This window comes from Engystomops pustulosus, chromosome 6 (genome assembly GCF_040894005.1).
Source record: "Engystomops pustulosus chromosome 6, aEngPut4.maternal, whole genome shotgun sequence".
In the NCBI taxonomy this organism is placed as follows: domain Eukaryota; kingdom Metazoa; phylum Chordata; class Amphibia; order Anura; family Leptodactylidae; genus Engystomops; species Engystomops pustulosus.
In genome coordinates, this window is record NC_092416.1 from 48,763,561 (window position 1) to 48,786,810 (window position 23,250).

At 40.6% G+C, this 23,250-nt stretch overlaps 1 protein-coding gene across 2 annotated transcripts in view; it reads right to left on the reverse strand.

Moving 5' to 3' along the window:
• Positions 1 to 16,999: 16,999 nt before the first annotated feature.
• Positions 17,000 to 23,250, reverse strand: part of SKI (SKI proto-oncogene) — a 62,866-nt gene continuing 56,615 nt past the window's right edge. For both annotated transcript variants that reach the window (XM_072155974.1, XM_072155975.1), the window contains exon 7: positions 17,000 to 22,016. In XM_072155974.1, coding sequence (XP_072012075.1) covers positions 21,828 to 22,016 — 189 coding nt within the window. In that variant the 3' untranslated portion in view covers positions 17,000 to 21,827. The remainder of the gene's footprint in view (positions 22,017 to 23,250) is intronic.

Sequence of the window (23,250 nt, forward strand, 5' to 3'; positions counted from 1 at the left end):
GTTACAATTCTATACAAGATGCCTGGTGCAAGCTGGTTCTGCATGAGAAAAATAGATGACTGAATCCCCTTTGCTCAAGTTGTTGATTGAAGCCAATGTGGTCGAAATACAACAGATATGGAGGGGATATCCTTTGGAAATGTCATCAGTGCCTATAGAATGAAAGTTCCTATAGGGCAGTGGTGGCAAAACCAATGGCACGGGTGCCAGAGGTGGCACACAGCACCCTTCTGTGGGCTCCTGGGCCATTGCACCAGACAGGATTCAAAGAATCTTCCTGCAGTTCCAAGCAACTTGAAAGATACAGATTTCTTTCATATATTAAAGTGATACTTACTTCGCTACTTGGGACTGAAGGAAGGGGGAAAATTAGTAAAAAGGGCCAAATTATCTTTGGAGGACCTTCTGCTGGCCCCACTATTCTCTGTGTTCAGAAGGACACTGGAAAGAAGCTAAAATGATGAATACATGGATTAAATGGCTAAATTAAAATGTATACAATCACAAGGTTTGATGACTTGTGTTAACCCTATACATTGAAAATGTTTCCAGCAAGGATACAAATGACAAATTCATCTTTAACAGATCGATAAAGTAGAACTATGACTGCATCATATCTCCCTATAGTCATGTAGTTGCTGACTGGTTGACCTTTGTACATCACATCTGTACTTCAGTACCGTGTTTCCCTTGGTTTATCAATCCTAAACTCCCATTGGAGTAAATCTTTGATGCTTGTAGCACAATCTTCAATCCCTCATCTCTCGCTCAATTCATTGATGTAGGTTGTAGCCTGGGCACATTCAGACAGAGACTTTCTGGGAATTTTCCACACTTTGTAGCTGCTATGTGTGCGGAACTCACAAGTTATAGGAGGTGGATTTAGTTGAGTTTTATGAACTAAATGTACAACTGGGAATTCACGCACAAAGCTCTACTTTTCAATCTACAGTTTACCTGCCAGCGTTTGCAAAGCTTGCGGGACGTATAAAGGCCTGTGTAACATGAAATGAATGGAGCCCTGGAGGCCTGTTATCCCTCAATTTTAAAAGAAAGAAAAACAATTTCTTGCTGTAAGGGCCGTTAACAAAAGAAAAATGCTTGACGCGCTTGGACCTTCTGCTCCTGAGGAGCTCAGGCAGGTTTCACTTCTACTTAAGGAAAAGAAGACACAAAAAGAAGAAGAAGAATTAGGAATCAGAAAGATTCATACTGAGAACATGTCTTGTTTCCAGAACGAAAACTGGTGATCAATCTAAATGAGCCCAAAGACTTATCATTATATAATTATATAAGTTATACCAAGTAAAAAAAAAAAAAATTTAATATGATCAATTAAAAGTTTCCAACTAAGGCCCAATGGTTGGAGGCTATGAACCACGTAAAGTAGGATGGTGGCTGAGTGGGTAGCACTTCTGCCTTGCAGCGTTGGGGTCCTGGATTCTAATCCCACCCAGGTCAACATCTGCAAAGAGTTTGTATGTTCTCTCCGTGTTTGTGAGGGTTTCCTCCGGGTACTCCGTTTTTTTCCCTCACTCCAAAACATACTGGTAGGTCGATTAGATTGTGAGCCCCATGGGGACAGGAACCAATTTGGCAAGCTTTGTGCAGCGCTGCGTATTCTGTAGGCGCTATATAAATAAAGAATTATTATTACAGGTATTATTATTATAAAGCAGATGGAGGAAGTGAGGGCCACGGAACATATGGTGGATCAGCATTACCCTTGTTCACACGTGTTTGGGCTCCTTGGATTGACTTTCAGAGCTCCCCTGACTTTAGCACTCGGATAAGTAGATGATGCAATGTTTTTTCTTGAAGAGACTTTTCCTTATACCTTGCCGTGCCTAAACACCTTTCCCCTCCTATTGTTTTCCCCTTAATATTTTGCCTTTTCTTGTTCTACCTAGGTTTATATATCTAGAAATTTGTTCCCCTTAGTATTAGTGTGTTTTGGTCCATATTTTATAGGGTCCTGATGATGTCATTTGTACAGGCAGCCCCCGGGTTACATACAAGATAGGGTCTGTAGGTTTGTTCTTAAGTTGAATTTGTATGTAAGTCGGAACTGTATATTTTATCATTGTAATCCCAGACAGAACTTTTTTGGTCTCTGTGACAATTGGATTTTAAAAATGTTGTGTTGTCATAAGAATCAGGATTAACACTAAAGCTTCATTACAGACACCTGTGATAACTGTTACAGCTGTTTATTGTAGCCTAGGACTAAAGCACAATAAATTACCAATATCCAGAGGTCCGTTTGTAACTAGGGGTCGTATGTAAGTCGAGTGTTCTTAAGTAGGGGACCGCCTGTATTATCATTCATTTAATTTTTACTAGGCAGCTTGTAAAAGGACCTTTCTCTTACCTGTTCCTGTTGAACTATTCCTTACTTGAGATACCAATCACAACTTTTTTCGTGTTGGACTAGTGTGATGCATGGTCTAACTTTTATTTAAAAAATGTATTAAATTTAAAAAATGCGCAAAATAGACGTCCAAATCCAATCAAGTCAAACTTTGTAGGATTGAAGTAAAATAAGTAATGAATTTTACCTATTTGATAGTCATTAACTGGAATAAAAATATCTATGTAAGAGGCTTAAAACTCGGAGAGGAACAGTCAAGCTCCACTACAAAGGTGAGGTTTTGGAAAATAGATTTAGGTCATTTGTCAACTATAGCAAAAATGAGCACAATAAGAAGACAAAAGATAGTTATACTGCATCAACAAAGTATTTCCCAGGCAAATACATTCAAAAAGATTTCGCTTTCTAGATGTGCTCATAAAGATACTACCATATAAGAAAGCACAAAAAATGGGCAATGATGAGAGCCGTAGACACTGTGATTGGTAGATGAAAGACACATGATGCTTACTTCCCTTCTAAATTTGAAGGTGTCTAGCAATGCCACCTGGCAGAAACTAGTGGGACCTAAACTTCTTCCTAGACTTCTGAGAAATCTGTACAAAATGGAAGACTCTATACTTTAGACGTGGCAATAAGGCTAAATGAATACAGTTCTTTCTGAACAGCTGGAAAGTGGTACAACAATGAATCCAACAGAGAAGAATGGTGAAGGTTCCATGCAAGCTTTAGGTTTTACTTCAGCAAATGGAGTATTTATAGGCAGATAATTATATATTGTACAATACTGTCAGGGAGGTGGTCCTAGTTTTATTTTGTAGGAAAAAATTACCCCAAACAACCATACAGCCAATGGGGCACATTTACTAAGGGTCCGTCAGACGCATTTCCGTCGGGTTTCGAAAATTTTTCCGTTTTGTGCTGAATTGCCCAGGGTTTTTGGCGGACGCGATCGGAATGTGGAACATCGGCGCCGGCTTTCATGCGACACAAATCGGGGGCATGGATGTCGGACAACCCGACTGATTCGGACAAACCGCGGAATTTAAAAACAAAATTGTGTCACAAGATCAGCACTCACATACACCGGGAAGAAGAAGGAGTACTCCGGCGGACATCAGCGGGGAAGCGACCCATGCATGAAATTGGACGTACAATCTTAGTGAATCGCAACAGCTCCGAATCCTCATCGGACATTCCGGATCGGCGGCGTCAACGGGAAGGGTAACTAAATGTCCCCGAATGTCTTTAAGAGTTATCTTCAGTGTAAAGAGGATGAAACAATACTGGAAGGAACAAGTAATATGGCCCCCACATCAGTCACCGTCATACATGCTATACACCTTAGATGTCTCGTAGATGTCAATAAATAGTTGTCATGTACACATATAACTTTAACATCTGCACACAGTATTTAGGAACCCCCATGATTGGCGAGGGTTCAAACCCAATCTGATTCTGTAGATAAGGGAAGAACCTGCTTTAGGGTCTACAGCAGGGTGGGGCCTGGACAGGTCATTCAGTGAGTGACATTGGCTTCTCTTATTAAGACTCTGCCGCTGTGCAGCAAAGGTCGGCAGGTGCCATGTGATGGACCATAGGGTCTGTCAGCTTCAGATCCGCTCACAGTGGTGGCAGAGTACAACTTCAGGGAAATAAAGACAAGTATACAAGTAAAGACAAGTATTTTTTTTCTTTTTTGACTGCAAATGCAAAGAAAAAGTGGGGGGGAGGGGGGTCATAAGATTGGAGGGTTACAAAAAGAAGGGTATGAGATGGGAGCTGTCAGAGGGAAGGGAAAAGTTTGGGGCTTACTTTAAGGAGGGCCATTAAAGTTGGAGGTTACAGTAAATGGAGAATAAAATATTGGGTGCATAATACAATTTGGGATTTGGGGGGCTACAAAAGGAGGGCATAGTTTAGGACTATCTGTGGGGAGGGCTACAGGAAAGCGTTTGTCAAGGGGCATAATCATTTCTAGTTACCTCCCTTCCTACACTCAACTAATAAAGACTACGAGGACCTATTACTAATGTTGGATGTGTATGTGCTAGTGATCCAGACTCTAGTGTTACCAGGATTTAGGGGCAGGTGATTCATGTGGGAAGCATGCGAGATGAAACAGATGTGGAGGCCTCATATTCCTGCTCTTGTTTTTAGTAACTGTCTTTTTGGATGTAAAAAGAACATTCTTTACAGGCAATGTACCACCTAGATGAGTGTTCAGGAGACTGAGCCCATTGCTCACTCAGCCAAAGTACAGGAGACTTGGCAGCTAATGAGCCGGGGCCCTGCTTGCTATTGTTACAGCAGTCAGAGGGGATTAAGAGAGTTTATGTTTGGGAGAACAGGAGTGAACCGGTCTAACATAGAGCAATCTTTGGAGAGTTGCCCTACCATGTGCAAGGCCTGCAGCCGATGACTCAGTTTCCCCAAAACTCTCAAACATTCAGAGCAGGTAGGCTTGTAACATTTGGCAAGCACCGGGGTTAATCTGCCCAGCACTGACATTGTTCTGTCCTCTCAGCAGTTCAGGTGCTGCTGCGCTGAACCTGAATGTGGGAGGTCATGTGGAGGAAAGCTAGAATGAGACCTTGTAAACCATGCGTGATGGCTCCCTGACGAGAGCTGGATGCAGGGGAATAATACCAAAGACGCTAAATAAAGGAGAAGGGAGGATCTATCAATCAAGCTCATTGAATGGATGGTTAGCAATGTAACCAGGAGGCCCACTCTATTATACTGGAGTATTAACCACTTCCCTGCCTTTATAAAATGGATGACTTATGTGTTGAGGGGCCCTCCATTCGACAGAGGATATCACTCATGGATACCATGAAAGTTTAGATTTATTTGTATATTGATTGTTACTATATACATTACTTTAATAAAGCTTTACTGCTTATGCATTTTCTATATTGCTTGGTTTTTTCTATACATTGACGAGAACTAGGGTTGTATGATCCAGCAATTTTTTAGAGTATTTCTATACTTTGGAGGAGCAAATGCTGCCTTTAACGTAATGCCACTCTTCTTTTAGCTAAATTATTCCCCTCACCTCCCCATAAATCAACTTTCCCACCTAGCATCAGGGGGAGGGGAGTGTCCTGCTCAGCTAGCCCCTCCTATCTACCTATCTACTCCTCCCCATGGCATATGCCTTTTCACCATTTAGCTTTTCATGTCATGTGACCAGGGTGATGTCATCTTAGGTCTATATCCTGTTACATTTGCAAAGTCGAATCCCATGTATGTATCTGATCACATGAAATTACAGCATGCCTCCATGGAGACATGGGGAGAACTAGAAGTCCATGGAGGCATGCTGTGTTTTTATGTGATCAGATAAATACATGGAGTAGATGTAATTATTACTGGGTAAATGACCTTAAATGACGTCACCCTAGCCACATGACATGAAGTGCTCAATAATGTAAAAAAAATCTCTCTCTCAAAGATACATCAAGGGACTGTGTAAAACATTTGACACTGCATTTTCTAGCCATCTCTAATAAAAAGTAAGCAGAGATTTATAATGTAGTTCAATATTGGCAGATGGTCCCAATTACTAGTTTCATACAGCAGCATGTCCTAGCAGTGAGACCTGTCAATAAGGAATAAGAAGGCAGCAAGACAATGTAATATGTAGGACCCTATTAATATCATTAATATTATTAATTAATAAAATAGCTGTCATGGAAAGGTACCATTTAGGGATGAGTACAATGGTTTATAATCATAGTTTTGTGTTTTGTTTTTAAAGTATTGGTTTTGGGTGGGTTAATTTAAATGGCATATTCCCTTTAAGTACTAAAATCATAGTAAACTACCAGAGAAAATCACATGTACACAGAAAATTGCCCCTAGTGCACCCCTGTCTGTCCACTTAGAGGTTAGTGAGCAGGACGATATAACCTACTACAGAGAGTAGGATTAGTAAGTACAGATTAGCAGGGTCGGTCTGGCCCGCCGGGGGGCCGGTGAATCCCCCGGTGGGCCCCGACTCCTGTAACTATAGCATGGGCCTTTAATCGAGGCTGCTCCTCTACTACTACCAATAGTACTTGCATCATTCAGATGCAAGTACTATTTCTTACAGCACCGCGCAGGACGTCCTGTGCGGCGCTGCTGTGACACAGGAAGCACTTGCTAGCGCTTCCTGTGTCACTACCACAGAAGCAGCCAGAGGAGCGAACAGGAGGAGGAGCGAGGGGGAGGAAGCGCGGGAGCACCACATTCAAATCTGTGGCTGCTCTCCCTGGAGGTGCAGCCCGGGCAGAGCTGACAGGAGAAGCCCCGCCCACCAGCCCGGGCCTGCTGCACAGAGGAGACAGCCCCATCCACTGCCTGACCTGGACCTGCTGCTGGATATCAGGTAAGTGTAATGTGTATATGTATGTGTCTTCTCTGTGTATGTGTGTTTTGCCATGTGTATATATGTGTGTACAACATGTCCTGTGCTTGTATATAGACTGATAACATGTAATAGCTGTATATATAGGTGTAATGTGTTCTATATGTGTGTGTATATAATGGTATAACATGTATTAGGTGTGTGTATATATATATATATATATATATATATATATATATATATATATATATATGTGTCATGTATGTGTATATACAGGTTTTACATGTGATATATGTGTGTATATGCAGGTATACCATGTAAAGGGTGTAGATATAGGTGTAATGTGTGTGTGTATATACAGGTATAACATAAAATAGGTTTATATATAGGTGTAATATGTAATGTGTGTGTATATTTATATATAGTGATTGCTGGGGGAGCTGTATATAGTGATTGCTGGGGGAGCTGTATACAGTGGTTGCTGGGGGAGCTGTATATAGTGGTTGCTGGGGGAGCTGTATACAGTGATTGCTGGGGGAGCTGTATATAGTGATTGCTGGGGGAGCTGTATACAGTGGTTGCTGGGGGAGCTGTATATAGTGGTTGCTGGGGGAGCTGTATACAGTGATTGCTGGGGGAGCTGTATACAGTGATTGCTGGGGGAGCTGTATATAGTGATTGCTGGGGGAGCTGTATATAGTGATTGCTGGGGGAGCTGTATACAGTGATTGCTGGGGGAGCTGTATATAGTGATTGCTGGGGGAGCTGTATATAGTGATTGCTGGGGGAGCTGTATACAGTGATTGCTGGGGGGTGTATATAGTGATTGCTGGGGGAGGTGTATATAGTGATTGCTGGGGGAGCTGTATACAGTGATTACTGGGGGAGCTGTATATAGTGATTGCTGGGGGAGCTGTATACAGTGATTCCTGGGGGGAGCTGTATATAGTGGTTGCTGGGAAAGCTGTATACAGTGATTGCTGGGGAGCTGTATATAGTGATTGCTGGGGGGAGCTGTATATAGTGATTGCTGGGGGAGCTGTATACAGTGATTGCTGGGGGAGCTGTATATAGTGATTGCTGGGGGGAGCTGTATATAGTGATTGCTGGGGGAGCTGTATATAGTGATTGCTGGGGGAGCTGTATATAGTGATTGCTGGGGGAGCTGTATACAGTGATTGCTGGGGAGCTGTATATAGTGATTGCTGGGGGGAGCTGTATATAGTGATTGCTGCGGGGGCTGTATATAGTGATTGCTGGGGGAGCTGTATACAGTGATTGCTGGGGAAGCTGTATATAGTGATTGCTGGGGGAGCTGTATACAGTGATTACTGGGGGAGCTGTATACAGTGATTGCTGAGGGAGCTGTATACAGTGATTGCTGGGGGAGCTGTATATAGTGATTGCTGGGGGAGCTGTATACAGTGATTACTGGGGGAGCTGTATATAGTGATTGCTGGGGGAGCTGTATACAGTGATTACTGGGGGAGCTGTATATAGTGATTGCTGGGGGAGCTGTATACACTGATTACTGTACGCTGTATATATTTTGTACTACATGGCGGTACACTGTATGCATTTTGTACTACATGGCGTTACGCTGTATGCATTTTGTACTACATATTACATATATGGGGGGGGGGGGTGGTCTCTCTATGGCTCGCCTCGGGCAGCATAAAGGCTTAAATTCTTCACCCCTGTATTGGAGGCCCCTGCCAATGGCTGCAATAGTACTCGATGCGGCCGGAAGCGGACGCTTGGGTACTATCACTGAGTGCGTGCACCGCACTCAAACCTTAGATGCTGGAGGGAATGGCAGCATGTATGGGGCGGGGGCCTTAATAAAATATGGAGGGGGGATAGCAGTTTGCATGGGGGGCATTAATAAAATATGGAGGGGGGGATGGCAGTGTGTCCGATCAGTATTGTAGTCCCTGACTTACCTTCTAGTGTGAGACTGCTCTCAGCTTATATACTGTTAGAGGGTCAGAGAGCCAGGTATAACTTGTCTATGTGGCGCAGGGATGCCAGAGTAGGGTTATTGTCATCAGTTCTTATAAAGGTTTTCAGCATTTCCTTATTGGAAGGTTGGTGCAGTGCGAACACTTACATCCCTAACCACAGCCCAGCCACCAGCAGAAAGCCCTGGAAACCAGGGGTAACTCTTATACTATCCCTAACCACAGCCCAGCCACCAGGAGAAGCCCGGGACACCAGGGGTAACTCTTATACTATCCCTAACCACAGCCCAGCCACCAGCAGAAAGCCCTGGAAACCAGGGGTAACTCTTATACTATCCCTAACCACAGCCCAGCCACCAGGAGAAGCCCTGGAAACCAGGGGTAACTCTTATACTATCCCTAACCACAGCCCAGCCACCAGCAGAAAGCCCTGGAAACCAGGGGTAACTCTTATACTATCCCTAACCACAGCCCAGCCACCAGGAGAAGCCCTGGAAACCAGGGGTAACTCTTATACTATCCCTAACCACAGCCCAGCCACCAGCAGAAGCCCAGGACACCAGGGGTAACTCTTATACTATCCCTAACCAGTGCCCAGCCACCAGGAGAAGCCCTGGAAACCAGGGGTAACTCTTATACTATCCCTAACCACAGCCCAGCCACCAGCAGAAAGCCCTGGAAACCAGGGGTAACTCTTATACTATCCCTAACCACAGCCCAGCTACCAGCAGAAGCCCAGGACACCAGGGGTAACTCTTATACTATCCCTAACTAGTGCCCAGCCACCAGCAGAAAGCCCTGGAAACCAGGGGTAACTCTTATACTATCCCTAACCACAGCCCAGCGACCAGCATAAAGCCCGGGAAACCAGGGGTAACTCTTATACTATCCCTAACCACAGCCCAGTCACCAGCAGAAAGCCCGGGACACCAGGGGTAACTCTTATACTATCCCTAACCACAGCCCAGCCACTAGCAGAAGCCCGGGACACCAGGGGTAACTCTTATACTATCCCTAACCACAGCCCAGCCACTAGCAGAAGCCCGGGACACCAGGGGTAACTCTTATACTATCCCTAACCACAGCCCAGCCACCAGCAGAAGCCCAGGACACCAGGGGTAACTCTTATACTATCCCTAACCAGTGCCCAGCCACCAGGGGAAGCCCTGGAAACCAGGGGTAACTCTTATACTATCCCTAACCACAGCCCAGCCACCAGCAGAAAGCCCTGGAAACCAGGGGTAACTCTTATACTATCCCTAACCACAGCCCAGCCACCAGCAGAAGCCCAGGACACCAGGGGTAACTCTTATACTATCCCTAACCACTGCCCAGCCACCAGCATAAAGCCCTGGAAACCAGGGGTAACTCTTATACTATCCCTAACCACAACCCAGCGACCAGCAGAAAGCCCGGGAAACCAGGGGTAACTCTTATACTATCCCTAACCACAGCCCAGCCACCAGCAGAAGCCCGGGACACCAGGGGTAACTCTTATACTATCCCTAACCACAGCCCAGCCACCAGCAGAAGCCCGGGACACCAGGGGTAACTCTTATACTATCCCTAACCACAGCCCAGCCACCAGCAGAAGCCCGGGACACCAGGGGTAACTCTTATACTATCCCTAACCACAGCCCAGCCACCAGCAGAAGCCCGGGACACCAGGGGTAACTCTTATACTATCCCGACCCACAGCCCAGCCACCAGCAGAAGCCCGGGACACCAGGGGTAACTCTTATACTATCCCTAGCATTAATGCCCTGAGGTGATATCACCACTGCAGCTCCTGTACACAAACCAAGAGCCGAGCACCAGCAGAAAAGGTGGGAGAAAGGGCTTAGCTTATCCTCTGCATCACTGCCCCCGCTAGTGCTTACAAATTCCCTCATCCCAGAATATTTATATGCAGTAGTAGGTGGGCCCCCAAAATCAATTTCACTGGTGGGCCCCAGGCACCCCAGTCCGACCCTGCAGATTAGTATTGAGGTGTTATTGAGCAGCTTGCACTGTGGAAATGTTTTGGAAAATTACTGTTTTGGAACCATATAAGCTAAATCAAGTTGCCAATTATGGTGCTCTTCAATCTTTGGCAATCCCATAAAAACTAATGGTTTAATTTGAGTATTGTGGTAGTGAAGTCTTGACCTTACTGATGCGCTAACATATTGGGTGTCAGGAATCCCATGCTAGTGATCAGTGTAGGTCCTTGCAACCAGAGCCCCACAAATCAGACACTTATCACCTCTCCTAGTCATACGCTGAAAACTGGATATGGACCTTTTCATTAGAACAAGCCTTTTATTCATTCTAATGCAATACAGCACATTTATTAAATGACAATTCCAAGAAACTTGGAGAAAAGAGGTTATTTATCCCATTATACTTAGATTCCTAAAACTGAAGGCCAATGCAAGGAGAGGCCACCGATATCAAATAGGTGAAGGTCCAACACTTGGGATCCCTAGTGGTTATCTGATTCCTGCTCCCTCTGGCACCAGAATTTACACAAACCCAATATTCACTAAGACCTGAGGAAAACTGTCACTTTTACTCCAAATCATGGGCAGATGGCGGCCCGTCTAGCAGCTTTTGTTGAGATGAATTTGACACGTAGACATCTGAAGCTGCACATACTGTAGGGGAAGGGAAGTTTAGTGTAGTTAGTTATTCTAGACTGTGTGAAGTTAGATATGCAAACAAGTAAGAGAGGGGGCCATGTTTTACACAAAGACTCTTCGGAACAGTGAACAGGACCTGTCACCCCCTCTGACATGTCAGTTTCAGAACATACTTGTTTTTATCATGCACTAATTCTGAAGCATCTGTTCTTGGAACACCGTAATGTGCCGTTTCTCTGTTGCCATTCTTGGAAATGTGCAAATAAAGTGACAAGTGGGTGGTCCTGTTACCTTTACTCAGGAGATTGGGGCACATTTACTTACCCGGCCGACGGAGTTCACCCGAAGTGCATTGTCCGCCGACAATGCACTGTGCCGCTATTCCCTAAGATCATGTGCACGATTTCCTGCATATGTCGCTTCCCCGCTGAGGTCTGCCGGAGTTCACCATCTTCTTCCCAGTGTATGTAAGTTCATTGATTGTGACACAATTTGAATATTAAATCCTGCACTCAGTCTGAATCAGTCGGATCGTCCGACGGCCTGCCCCCCAATTTCTTTCGCATGAAAGCCGGTGCCGCTGCGCCAAAATCTGATTGTGTGTGACACAATCCCCCTTCTAAATAGCTGTCACAGCTGTGCAAATCCCGTAAATTTCCAAAATCCATCTAAAGTGCGTTCCAAGGACCCTTAGTAAATAAGCCCCAATGTGTCTATATACATCCTGACACTGCCCAATCTCTATAAATGATAGAATTTTCAGGTTTTTCGGTTTAAGAACGGTCTTTTCTTCAACAATAAACCATAAACACTATAGAAAAAAAATTGTTGAATGTACTATCGTATATATCATGGTATATTATTTGACTGTTTAATACTCTGTACTATGTAACAACCATATGCCAAGTACTTTAAAGCATGTCAACTCAGATATGTGATGCATATTATAAAAAATTCTGTAAAGATTCAGACGTACCATATGGCTGTCACATAAAGCAGGTCACTTTTGCTATGATATTATGCATTTATCATGAGCATCCTATTTTGAGGCCACAGTCATTGTGACATTACATGTGCAAGCAGCAGATTCATCCGCATATGGTGATAAAAGGATCAGAGTGTGTAGGATTTCACAGTCCATCTATAGATAGACTGCTCGACAGGTGACTATATCCAAAGTTCTTTTTTTTTTTGCTCATTAATGTACACTTGGCCACCATCTTGACAGAAAAAGAAATAAAAAGTACCATAGATATTTTTGCTAATTTTAAACAAGAAAAACTGAAATACCACATGGTCATAAGTATTCAGACCAATTGCTCAGTATTCAGCAGAAGCTGCATTTGAGCTAGTACAGCCATGAATCTTCTTGGTAATCATAAAAATAAAGATGTAGCACCTTCCAAACACAAATTAAGAGCTGCACATAAGAACGGTCCCGGATGGATCCACCAAACATCCAACATGCAAATTTTAAAACGTTTTCTTAATCTGATCGGAGTTCCCAGTTGTTGTAATCTTCTATTCCAATGAATATCTATATACGACTTCCTTCAGTCCATGAAGATATTTTCAGACTAAAGATTTCATTGGGAATAAGCCACTGTTTAGACAGGAAACCCCTGCAGTTCTTTTTCCACAAATATACTCCGTAATTCAGCTTTGTTGTTGAGAGCAAAAAAGTATGGACATAGTGTAGACGGTTTCAAAAAGTAAAAACTCTTTATTCCTGGTTCTACTCACATAAAATCAGATAAAAATGCGCATTTAGTCAATCCACGAGGACACCAGACATCGCCCGACCCATGGTTTCGCCTATCAGCTTCTTCCGGGCCATGGTGAGCTCCAGTCACATTAAGAAAACTTTTTGGTAATCATGCAATGTTTTTTCACACCTGGACTTGGGGATCCTCTGCTTCTTCCTTGCAGATCCTCTCCAGTTCCCTCAGGTTGGATGTTGAGTGTTGGTGGAGGTCATTTTCAAGTCTCTCCAGAGATGCACAATTGGGTTTAGGTCAGGGCTCTGGCTGGGCCAGTCAGGAATGGTCACAGAGATGTTCTGAAGTCTCTGCTTTGTCATTTTAGTTGTGTGCTTAGGGTCATTGTCTTGTTAGAAGGTGAACCTTTGGCCTAGTCTGAGGTCCATAGCCTCCTGAAGAGGTTTCATCCAGGATATCTCTATACTTGGCCACATTCATCTTTCCTTCAATTGCAACCAGTTGTCCTGTCCCACAGCTGAAAAACACCCCATACCATGATGTTGCCACCACCATGTGTCACTATTGGGACTGTATTTGGCAGGTGATGAGCAGGGTCTGAATACTTTCCGTACCCACTCCTAGCTGGATCTCCACAGATGCACAGTATTATCAACAGCCTATCGAGCTGCATAAAGGGGATAGTACACATAATATGGCAGCAGACAATCTATAAGGGTCTAGTAGCTCCTTCTATGAAGACCGATTGTGTAGAATGGAAAGACTGGATATGTTGGATTTCCACATCCCTACTCTTTTGTTTCCAAGGATGTGAAGGTTTGATCACAAGCGTGTTAACCATGAAGTCTTTCGATGAATAGCTTTGTGTCTCGACCCATACCTCTTGTTTTACTGGCGTCACACACATACAACTTTTTACCATCTGATAAAAAGTGAATTTATTATCATTTTAAATTCTTCTCCAGTATAATGTGCTACCATGAGGGATTATTTGCCAGATGGTAACATTACGCTTTTCGGGAGTTTAGAATGTCTTGGGCTGAATTATTATAGTATTATTTTTCCATTGGAGAACACCCGCTATAAATCAGTTTTCTCTCTTAATAGCCTGTTCATTGTAAAGCTGAGGGGTGACATACATGTAATATATTACAGATTCCACTGGCAGCTGAAGATTTAGCAAATATGTATCTGGTAACAAGCAGTGTAACATCTCAGGTATTCGGAACTGACCCCTCGGTGACTTTGTGAAGGATGTGTTGCTATGGAAATCTTCAGAAAAACAGTCATATTTTGTGCATGTTCTTTCTATGAACCTTGGATTCCTCCACACGTTATGAAATATTGGAATCATGGCTCCAATAACCTGTGACTTCAGAAAGTCTCTGCTGCGCCACCTGAAACAGAAGCATCAACACGGCCGGTGTGCCAGGGATACAGCCGCATAGTAAAGATACCAAATGTGTGTGAACACTGAGTTGCAGAGGAATCAAAGGTACCATAGAATTCATAGCAACAGTAGTATCCGGAAGTAAAACGGGTTGTCCAATCCAGAACAATTACAGTTACAGTTTAGAATGGCAAATATAATATAGGAATACCCAACTTTACTGATCCTAGCTACAATGATCATGTCTGTGTTAGGATGCAACCACTAAACTGGGAAGTGTCAGGGGACCTGGCATGAATTGTTACATGCCCATGTAATTGATTTTACAGTAGTACGGATTCGACAGCGTTTGGCTACTGCCAATCTGCCGCCTGAGGTGGGAACTTCAAAAGGCAAAACGCTTTATTTAAATTGTATGGACAGATTTAACAATCACGATTATCACTGCTCTGTTCCCCTTTGTTGGCTGTATTCTTGTCGGAGATACTTGTGTAAGACTATTTTTGGTCTCTAATTCCTACATACACAAAAAATTTCTGCTCAGTTCTGTTGATAAATGTTAAACCTGTATTGCAACTTGTGTGTTGTAAGGGCTTTGATAAGTAAAAAAAAAGCAATGTACAGCAAATATGGATATCAGTGGGTCTACACAAACTCTAGGACAATAGGAGGACATACAGATGTGCAGTACAGGCTTCCATAAATCCGTTAAACATTTGAATGAACTTTGTGAAGACAGGCCTCACACATTGGCGTTTCACCATATATCAATCTGATTGGAGACTCTTTGAACTCATTGCACTGCAGACACTGCTTAAAGTCTACTTAAAATTGGAGTAAGCAATATATAACCGCTCATAATAACTCAAGTAATGTTCGAGACGTGTCGGTTTGAAAAGAACCTCTACTTCTTAAAGAATTCTTTATTCTTGTGTTTTTCTTCAACTTGCATTCATCACGAGTTGTTGAACATAAGGCAATGTGCCATGCGGAGTCGCTCAACTGCCAATGTCTATGAGCCCAAAGAAGTTGTGAGGCCTCAGAGCATCTTATGTGTACACACCAGGCTTACCCCGCTTTGTGCTCAATGCATCGATAAAGAGGGTGAATGCGGGGGGCACGCTGAATGATGAGGTAAGATCCATGGAGATTAACCTCTATCATTTAATAGGTCAAGAAGGAATTCACGTTTCCCAGCTGTGTAACAGAGTGAGTGATTTTTTTGCCACACTTCTTTATTTCCATAAACGCCTGGTCTTCGTTACCCGTTCTTCAGCTGTTGTATAACCGCAACTGATCAAGGACAACAGGGTGACTACAGAGTATGGTTTCAGCAAGCTGTAGTCCGACAAGATTTAGAAAACAAAAGCCTAACAAGAAAAGCTTAACAAAGAGTGACCTTGCCTTTTCAACTGTCCATCCCATTAAATTAATAGAAAACACGGGCAACGTTTTTTTTTTTTTCTGGACAAACATTTTATTTTAGGTAATGCGTCTATACACTGTACATTCAGTCACTGTGGTATATAAGCATAGCTATTTTCATACATAATCTCATAAAGTCCTTTATTTTACAATATTAACTGTGTGAGGGCAAAGAATCTGGAAAAAAAAAAGAACTGACGATACACAGCGAAATAGATAAATATGCTAAGCTTTTTTCTTACTTTTTTTTAATCAGGCATTTATAAACAAGAAAGCATACATTAATTACATAAAAATAGTTCTAGAATAGTAAGTTTTAATATTGTCATTAGCAGCAGCATAGGATAAAAAAAAAGATAAAATATGTTGAAATGATATTGGCTATAACATATGCAGATGTATTTTTTTCATCAAATGAAAAAATGTAAATTCTTTTGATATCCCCCCCGATACAAAAAAATAAAAACACCCTCTAATAGGAGAAAAGATGGAAAAAAAAAAAAAACTTTACAAAATGAAAATATGGACAAAGTGTGATGGGGGGGGGGGAAATTAAAACTACTTTTATAGATTACAAAAAAATGTTTTTCTAACAGATTCTTCATAGTTAAAACACAACCAATTAAACCAGACAATTAGCAGGTAATAAAGAGCCTTTAAAAGGAAGAAAAAAAAAAAGAAAAAAAAACACCATATACATGTATAATACAACATTGTAAAAAGAAAATAAAAACAAAAATATTTACAAATTGAGTTTCTTTGTACAATTGGCTAGTTTGATTTTTTTCAAAAGTAGAACATGATGCTTAAAGAGTAATTTGCTGAATAGATATTAATGTTATTGCTGTTGGTTTATGTTTCCCTTTATATTTTTTTCAGTACAGAAACATGGTTATTAAATTGAACGCACATTTATCAAAGTTATGCTATTTTTAAGCTGAGGGAGAGTCACAGCTTTTGCATGAACAGGCAAAGCAGTCACATCCAGGAACACTTAAAAAATTAAAAAAAAAAAACCCACAACACTGTAACGCAGCAAACTGTACATAAGAATTACACATTGAACCCCTGTGCTGATAAAAACATCATCCCTTCAGTCTGGGATTCATCGCCAAACCAAAATGGTAGCACTCTCAGGAGCGAGATTTATTCATTTATTTTTATTTAAAAAGGTACAGGCCTCTGTTTTTTTCACAATATGTACCTGCTGGGTTGATCAGATCAAAGTATTCAGGTCGAGTCTACTTTGATCTGAAATGGAAACTCCCAAACAGTTGTAGAATACAGAGATTGAAAAGCTATAAGCAAGTGTAACATTGTAAACAACATATGCTCCGAGGACCTAATAACTTACAATGTTGGTAGCAGCAAACGTTAGTAAGGCAAACGAGAGTATATGGTATTTTTTTTTAATTATTATTAAAACTTCACTCTTTTTAAAAAAAATGGCTTTACGTATTTTATGTAGATCAGATAGTGTAAGAGTCATTTGCAAAGTCCCATGAGGATAAAGGCATTGCCTATGAATCGCAGATATAGAACAGTGTCCACAAAAAAAAAAAAAAAAGGCTGTATCGGAAGGACGCAAAGGGCAAGCACTGATTTCTGGGTAAATTTTAAAGAGTAAACAATGGCTGATAGAAGGGGGAAAAAATTACAAAATGCAACATGCATAGAAAAATATGGCAGACTACAATGACGCCATGCAGTACAATAAAAGATAAAAGATTTTTTTTTTAAGAACATCCAGTTTATTTCCAAATACTTAAGTATTTCAAGCGTTTCACATGTTGCATTTGATGCAGCACGATTATGGCTTTTAATTTATTTTTCTCCAATGAGTTCCGCACCCAAAGTTAAAAAGAGTAGTCTGACTCCCATGTAATAGACAAGGCACGCCCTTCACATCTCTTAGTAGGGGTAAGGAGCCCTGATATTCATGGGAGACCTTCTAAAAATTGAAGTAATAGACTCATTTTAAAAAGGCACACAGATTAACTAGGAAGGAAGGCACGGTATAGGGTGACCTGTGTATATGGACAACTGGTGTCAAAAAATCCGAAAAGTGATTTTTACAAAACACAAGCAAAGACAAAAAGATAACCCAGATTACCATCTGAGAACATAGCAATGGGCCCGATTTTTATATCTTTAGAGTTTCAAAACTTTTTGACTGCTAAGGCAGCACCATATATACAGCATAGAGAATGGATTCCACCAGGGATACCAAGAAAAAAAAAAAAATTTAAAACACTGAACAAAAAAATTAAAATTAGCCAAGCTCTAGATTTTCCTTGGCTAAAAACATTCATTCCCTCAAGAATCAAATTGTCCAATTAATTTTTCATAACTATTTGCCCATCAGATTCCATTTCCTGTAGACCAAGATCCCCCTTTTACAAATTTAATATTCAGTGCCTGGGATTCGAACAGTTGAGAAAATAAAATAAAATGTAGGCAATTTTTGGGATATAAACACATATACAAAAACTATACTAATGCCCGTTTTGTGTTACTTTCAGTGAAAACCGAATTTCATAGAGTTTGAATAAAAAAAAGGGGGAAAAAAAGTTTTAAACATGTTAAAAAGTAAAAAAAAATTGCAGACACCATAGCTGATTTTTTGCATTACTTTATGTAACAAAAAAAAAAAAAATAACAGCTGCAGAGCATAATACATGCAAATGTGATGCAAGACCCTCCGGTACCAGCAGCATTAGGAAAGCCGCTCGGAGGACTGTACAATGAACTTTATTGTAAGGAGGTTTCCAATGGGGAAATATGACCTGTAGCGCAGCCTTTATGTAAATACATTCTATAGGAGTTGAGGAACCCACTAGCAGCGAAAGGGTGGATTCCAAAGAGACACATTTTTTAAAAAAACTGATTAAAAAAAAAATTACAAACTTGTGAGACACTGCTTCATTGCATTGTGTGTGCAGAAACAAAAAAAAAAAGTCACATACCCAAGAATATCGGTGGATATTATCAAAGGTGCAGTGACATCGGAGGTGTACAATGCGCAAAGCCATGTTAGTGTACTCTAAGTCTAAAGAGGGCTAGACCACTTTGAACATATACACCTTATAGAATCTAATAAAAACACTGAGTATCGGGAGATATTGTGCTGTTTCACCAAGTAGAGAAGCCATTTTGGTATCCCTTTGGAAATACTTGCATTAAAAAACGGCTGTCTTATAAAGAAACAAAACCCTGTCTTAGTTTAATCTCCTGAAGTATTCCCCTTTCACATGTTGGTTAACCCATTATCATTTTAGGAAACCTCTCCAACATGAGAAGATTTCATGGAAGGTAATCCACGCAACACTAAAAAAGGGACCTCGCGTGGAGATGCTCTGACTTCAGAGTGGCACTGCACCTTTGAGGCGGGTCACTTGTCTACCAATAAGGTGCACAAATGCCCTCCAATATTTATTATATACAACCTAAAAATAAAAAATGGTGGATTAAGACCAGACCTTTGCAGTCCCATAAGCAATGCATCAGTTACCAAAGTTATTTTTATTATTAGTTCTATGTAATTTTTTTTTTATTCTGACATCTTTTTCATTATAGAATATTTTTACATTTTTTTATTTATTTTTTTTAAAGAGCAGTTAGTAAACTTTACAATAGAGTATAAATATTTCCTGTACATACGTAGCATGAAAGCCCATTACGGTATTTAGACATAACTGATAAAATGAAGACTGAGTTGGTTTCATGAACACATAAAAATGGAAATAAAAATGAAACAGAAAACGCAGACGTAACAAAAAGAAAATAAAATGTTTCTGTATCTGGACATAGAGTTCATCTCCTCCATAACAGGAATGGGTCGTTCAGAACAACTGGATGATCCTTCAGCCGCTATGGAGCCATTCAAGTTTATGGTTCCTACTGGTGTATAGGACTTCATGGTTTCGTAGCGGCTGAGGAACTGCAGGTTGCTTCCATTGATTAAGAATCAAGATGGCCAAGTATGCCAAGGACCATCAGTCAACTAGGGGATGGTCATCTCCAGGTTAAATTTTTCTTTCAAAAAATCCCAATGTAATATTGTGTTCATCAGACTGGATTTCATCCCAATACACTCCAAATACAATCACTTGCCAGTTACCACCAAGAAAAATACCGGGATGTTCACCCTTCCACAATACAACTTTAAAAACACCCCTACAAATACATAAAGCAACCAGCAAAGAATACTTGGTCAAGTCAGTACCCAAACGGTTCAACGGACTGCAGTATTAAGGTTGTTCAATACTTCCTAGCACCACAGCTGTCATTTCAGGGTAGTTCTCTTTGAATTACAATATAGGTAGTTTTAGAACCCCCAACACTGGAAACCATATTCTTCTGCTCAACCCATTCATTTGATAGGAATTGGGTTGCAATACCAGATACAACCAATTGATATGGGTGGCGCCAATTCTTGTATGTATAAAGATTGTAGGGTCATAAACTACAACAAACTCCTTTTATATTTCAGGGTCATGACCTACAAAATTTTGTGCTTTATTTCTTAGGTTTCCATTAAGATACAATCACTTCAATTTAGAAATCTATCCCCAAATTCTATCCATCTGAATAGGATACTTATTATAAGATAGTGCTTATATCCCTCTATTCAGCATTCTACGGTGTTAACGCATGCTCCAAACACTAACGCAGTGTAAAGGGTCAAATACTGAATTAATGAAAAGAAAAATGAAACTAAAACTTTTTGTTGTTTAAGAGATTAGACCAACTTCCAAATACTTGCTGTTCTTTTAACAAACTTAGCAGCCAGTTTATATTCTTTGTTCCAAAGACTTCAAAGATAATTCGTAAAAGAGGCCTTAATGTGTGTGTGTGTTTTTAATACACCCAGAGATCTCTTTCCAATATGATGGGATTTAAACACTGGTCAATATGGCTAAAAAGTTCCATTTCCTTTTTATTCGTTGTTATGACTTCTGTCTTTCACCCTCTCCTATATGTGCACAGATAAACCTGTCTCAACAAAACAAAATAAAAAATAAAATAAAAAAATATACATATATATATTCTCTTATTTTTTTTTTTTTTTGTAATATATAGAGGTTCCAAAAAAATAAAAATAGAGAATAAAAAACAAACAAAAAAGAACAAAAACAAACACAAGTTGGAGCATTTTGATAATTCCCAGGCAAGAAAATCTTACGGAGAAGCCACTAATGTAGTAGAGTCTCTAATTAACAGGGTTCAATTGATGGCTTGCTACCAATACATTGCACAGTCGACATGAATATAGCATTGAGAGGAAGGGTGGATACTGGAGTAGCAAGGAAGGGTTAATGTTTTTATAATAAACCCCAAAAAGCCTGTAACAAGTCAGTTAAAATTGTGCATCAAAGTTTGTTATACAAAAAAAATCCCCCCCCCCCCATTTTAATATGGAGTCTTTACAATGTCCTCATCATTTTAATATATTTTATATTAAATAGCTTATAAGAAAATGTAAATCTCAAAGTGATCCAGGCAAGCGTAAGAATTATACATTGTTTTTTTATTTCCTTAATTTTTTTTTTCCTCGCTTTTTTTTTTTTTTTAAAGGACTGATCATGCTTGCTTTGTTTGAATCTTTGACTTGAATGCTGCGTTATCTTGTAGTTGACACGTAGAAAAAAAAAGTTTAAATTTTTTCGAGCCTAAATGGCTCTTTTTATAAACACTCTGTGAGGCACAGTAAGATGTTGTGCTGTGTGGGTTCAAACGAGGCATAGTTCAGTGCTTCTGTTGTATAGGATCTCTCATTTTCCACTCTTGTAAATGTTCATATTTATTAGTGCATGCTCAATGCACACACTCCATACACTCACACGTGCACCTATTCATGCATACATCGGGCAACCTTCTCCTCTTCCTGTGCATATACGTAGAATTTGTTGATGAATAGATACTTTTTTTCTTACTTTTTTTTTTTTTTTGCTTCAAAAAGGAATTTGTTTGTGTTTTAGTTTGCATTAGTTCTCAATGTCTTTTCGTGTGTGTTCACTGCTGGAAAGGTTGGTAGGCTTGGACCAAAGTTGTTCCTGTAGATCTTTGACAACTTTTTCCAAGTGTTCTCTGGCTTCCCGCTCCTGTACAAGATCTGTCCGAAGTTTTTCTCTGTCGCTGTCTGCATGCTGGAGTTTTGCTTGCAGCTCCTCTATCTAAAATTGGACACAAAAAAAAAAAAAATCTATGAAAATGCTCACTTCAAAAGTCAATGTTTTAAAGATTGGTTTGGCATGGGTTAAAAACAGAAAAGCAACAATACTCTTGGATCCCATGGAGGTTCTTGCTCCAATGCTGTCCATGCTTCCAATTGGAGTCTACATACAGATCCCATATCGACACAAGAAGCCAAAATGCCCACCTATCTGCTACAGTTGGCTATATGCAGGCATTTTTTGTGTGTTAACATGGAACAAGAAGTTGAGCCATTGGGAATCCAAAGCAACTTTGAAGCGGTAACACGAAGGTCGGAACATCATTTTTATATTTCTTTTTAACTCACTCTAAAACAAAATTAAAAATTAAGAATTTTTTCCTAACTCTTATGAACTATTTATTACTAAAAAAAAAATTACAATGTTAATAGATCATCAATAAAACGGATATTTGAGCTTAACTGCAACTTCTTCATGGATGACCTTTATTTCATAGGAAGTAAACTCAAGGATGTGATGCTGTAACAAATACATTGTGTTTATCTTTGACCGCCTTCTGTATCTGCTACACAAGTATGCTGGTTAAGTGACCCTATTCTGACCTTGACAGAGGAAGCCGTATGCCCCTGACTGCTGGCTGCGTAGAGACACGCTGCTAATTATTTCACAAAGAAACACGGTACTAGAATAGATCTTTTTTTTCCCCCTTTACTTTTCTACTCCCCATTTTAATATCTTAGGCTGCAGTCATTGACTCTTAAGAACGGGAGCATTACCAGAATTGGCGTTCTAAAAGTAATTTAGGTCCTGGGGTTAAACTAAGCTATTGAAAACCTAGAAATTACTATTAATAAATTACAAGGTCTTCATCCCAAGAGAAAAAAAAATACTTATTAAAAATGACTTATTATTAAAGATGACTTATCCAGCTTTAGAGACCTGGTATGAGTCTTCAAGCTTTAATTCCACAGACCACCACCCAAACAGGTTTTCCTATAGGCGCACAGCTGCAGCCTGGCGTTTCTTGTACAGTGGAAGTGAGCTGCAGGTAACACCCATTGAGTTCTCACTCTAGTAATGTTTAGTCTGGAGGCCTCTTATCAGCTTAGAGCTGGGGAGGAAGTTCACATCATTTCCTGGTTTGGTATGTCTCAAATCAGCAGAATCAGTCTACTCCCCTTCCCGTTATTGACTGAGTATTTTCAAAGCAGCATAAATTGTTTTCTTTCTCTGT